The sequence below is a fragment of the Dermacentor albipictus genome, chromosome 1 (genome assembly GCF_038994185.2).
Source record: "Dermacentor albipictus isolate Rhodes 1998 colony chromosome 1, USDA_Dalb.pri_finalv2, whole genome shotgun sequence".
Classification (NCBI taxonomy): domain Eukaryota; kingdom Metazoa; phylum Arthropoda; class Arachnida; order Ixodida; family Ixodidae; genus Dermacentor; species Dermacentor albipictus.
In genome coordinates, this window is record NC_091821.1 from 257343651 (window position 1) to 257347309 (window position 3659).

General features: G+C 43.7%; 1 protein-coding gene across 6 annotated transcripts in view; it reads right to left on the reverse strand.

Annotated features, from left to right (window-relative positions):
- Nucleotides 1-3659, reverse strand: part of ApepP (Aminopeptidase P) — a 64778-nt gene that overhangs the window by 53756 nt on the left and 7363 nt on the right. The window contains exon 1 of one of the 6 annotated variants that reach the window (XM_070531188.1): nt 3346-3488. The exons of 1 other annotated variant lie outside the window; for it this stretch is intronic. Coding sequence is in view for 2 of the 5 variants with exons in the window: in XM_070531187.1 (XP_070387288.1) it covers nt 2468-2477 (10 nt within the window). In the remaining 3 variants the exon portion in view is untranslated. Of the gene's footprint in view, nt 1-2369; nt 2493-3044; nt 3174-3345; nt 3489-3659 lie in introns of those variants that run through there. 4 more of the 6 variants (XM_070531184.1, XM_070531190.1, XM_070531187.1 and 1 more) reach the window with 4 other exon arrangements.

The window sequence follows — 3659 nt, forward strand, 5'->3', positions numbered from 1 at the left end:
ATTAAATTTGTAAAGACATTGAAGTACAAAGAATTCAAAGGCTTACTGGGGGAGAACAAAAATTTGCTCATAAAATTCCTAAACATAGTAAATTGTGTTTGCAATATGGGTTTCAAGTGTACAATCATAAATTATGATTTGCTGCACAATAAACACAGGGATAATTGGCTCCAACAATAAGTTGTAGCAGAGCTTTTGCATGAGCTAGTTGGCCAGAAATACTGGTAGAAATATTATAGCACAAAAAAAAAAGGATAAAGGAACACACATTGACAGGACTGGTGCCAACTACCAACTTATTTTATCCTTGGAAGGAGACAAGCATTATTAATAACCATTCTCAATACTACATGTAGCACTAACAGCAGCACGCTCTTCTTCTTAACAGAAAGAAATCAGTTGGTTGTTGGTGCCTGACCTGTCAATGTGTGTTCCTTCGTTCTCATTTTCTCACACCATATAACTTATTCTAGCAATAGAAATGCCACATTATTAAAAAATATTGCTCTTAGAAGTCCAGTGCCTTAAAATATTACTCCTCTGGTAGGGAATCTGTTGCCTAACAGTGGATAGGATATCAGAAGAAGGTAGTTTTACAGTGCCTAAAACAGTCATCAATTGCACGAAGCCAGATGGGACAGCTTGACTGAATGTATTGGGGTAACTGCGTAAACCTATCAGACATTAGTGATGAAAATTGACCATGCTCCTTTCTTTAGAATATTTTAACGCACTGTTGTCTTATCGCAAGCTTTGTGACACATGTACAGGGTGCCACTGTGCAACTGCAGCTTTTAACTACAAATCAGAAAGAACAGCTTAGTGACACATAGTACACCTTGACTTCACTACAAAAAGTATGTTAACAAAATAAGCACTGCAGAAACAGGTCAGGTGCAGGCAAGTTTCATGAAAGAAAATTTGCATTCCACTGAGCTGTGGCAAAATGTCACGAGGCAAACAAATTCAGCTCATCGAAAAGGAAACTTCAAAGACAAACAATTTTGTGCAACCTTGAACTTTTGCTTGAGGGGAACATGATGTAAGCACAACCAAGCCTTCAGGAGCCTCCATGTGCACTCAGCATCGTTACTGTACTTTAAGCACTCATATAAATTTGAACTCTGACCTCGAGGTAGATGTTTTTGCAGCATTTTTCAATTCGGTGAAACAAATTTCGATTTTATTATTAAGTTATATTTAGCATTCAAATCTTCAATGTAATGAACAAATTAAAAGTTGATATAACCAAGATGAAATAATAAATAAATCATAGCAGATAAAGATATTACTGTGCAACTAGGCCTCAAAGACGATGTAATTTAATGCGAGTGCTGTCCGAGGGCAGATAAGCCACATTTATCGGCACATGGGTCCGGAATGCGGTTGGTTTTAAATAAATTTTCTCTCTCTCTCTCTCTTGTCAGTACTTCATGATACTAAAGGCTCACTCACACTAGGCCGACCCGACACCGATTTTGGTCTGCCGACTGTCGGCGACAGCGTTCTTCACCTTCGTGTCGGCGCCTCTGCCGAGCTCTCCGCCGACCGTCGGCAGATTGTCGGCGTCGGTGCAATGTGGCAGAGGCGCCGACACGAAGGTAAAAAAGCAATGTTGCCGACAGTCGGCAGACCAAAATCGGTGTCGGGTCGGCCTAGTGTGAGTGAGCCTTAATAGCCTCCAGAAGCCTTCTCGACCAGTGAAGTAAAGACTGCTTCAACAGTCTTCTGCAAGCAGCTAGTAAGACATGCGCTGCAATGAAGCCATTCAGGCCAGCATTCTTTACAGCTACAAGCTCAAAAATGCTAGCAGTTTTGTGCAAAAGATTCCAGTGATCTGTGAATGAACATTAATATTTAGGATCGCCTTGTTATAATGGGCACAGGCGCGAGCGATTTCAGCCAACCATCATTACATGCACGGATCGTCATCACCGTATCACCACTTGGATAGCTGAACAGAAACAAATACAACACTAATTTTGCTGCTCGTAGAACAGCCTTCAAGTCAAACAATACGCAAGGAAGCCCCAACAACGAAAAAGTCGTGTTGCGCCAGAGACAGACCGAAATAAACGGTTTCCGAATCAGCTGTTCAAGCAATAAAATATAACGGCAGCTGATTCGCGCACACAACCAACCGATTAAAAAACACACACAGACAAAAATTTAGAGAGGAAACCAAGCTTCACTAAGAAATAAAACCACGCATCGAAGACTGATAAGCACAAGAAACAGCGCGCATCAACAAAAGCTAGACACACCTTACCGCACACACATAGGATGACGTCGAGTATGAAACTCGGACAAACATTAAGTACAAAGGCGCTTTGTGCCTACTTCCAGAAACAAAGAAACGACGAACCAACCTAGTCGCATGAGTGAGCCATTATCGTAAGGTCAATGCCACCGAACGAAAACTCTACCAAGCTTCTTTCTCGCCCGCTAATAACAAAACGTAACATGCCTCGTTTCATATTCTCTAAGCGATGCAGCACTCCGCTTGCCTGCCCATCTGGCTGCGCGAACTCCTCCTCCGAACGGCAAAAAGGATGCGGAAGAGGAGAGCGCCGCCAGAGCGGATTTTAAAAAAATGTCGCGGCGGAGAGGCAAAAAAAAAAGTGCTCCGGTCCCAGCCAACCCTTTCGGCAACTCCTCTTTACCCCTTTGTGCACAAGCCAAAGCGGCAAAAGTTCCGGAGAGGTTAGCGAACGCGCTTTGTAGGCAAAGCTGACTCCTAGAGTCCGCAACAGGAGCTCACGAAAGCCGGGAAGCCAACTTAATCGGCCTCCGATGTCCAGTAGATACGCTCGAACATAGTCGAATAAGAGGGGGTCAGAGAACAGACCGGGCACCAGTGGCCACTTCGGACCACTTGACCGCAATTAGGCTATGGGAACGTAAACAATGCAGGGTCCATGACCTGGCTAAATAAACGCCGAGATAGGACGCAACAACGAGCGACACCGATAATTTGCGACAATCAATAGACCGGGTCGTCTACCCGACACAGTGATGTGACGCTTCCTTAACCCTACGCTCACTAATTTCCGTCGTCCCGCGTAGTCCACATGTTCGGTCCAAAAACTAGCGACACAAGCGTCCCACGAGATGCCTCCGGTTTTTCGGAGTTCAGATGTTAATTCTTGAGGATTAGGCCTAACTAACCCCATCAGCCATACTGAAAATTTTACTTATGGACGACCGAAACGGACTTGTCAAATGATTTCTACTTTTCAATTACTGCACGCAAGTCTACAAATGAGCTCATTAAGCAAAACCACTCGTTCTACACGATCAACATGCTACAGGGCAGCATTAAGAAGACGAATAAAAATCAATCACCTTTCCGGAGTGAAGAGTCAACCAAGAGGGAGGATGTTTAACAGAAACAAGATGAATAGGGTTATTATTGACGGGTAGGGTTCTTAGAGTAACGCATTTTCTTTTGTTGCCCGTTTCCGCCCCGCCTCACCAGGTGGCGAAAAAATTTTGGGTGCTTTCCCAAAGCGCCGCTAGATGACTCTAACCTCATGAAGGTGACCTCACGTGCTCATACCAAAACATACTACGTCACGTCGTGACGTCACGACTGTTGTAGTACATTGTTTACAAAAGTTGCACGCAAATAATGCGCTAAAATACAACCTCAAAATAGT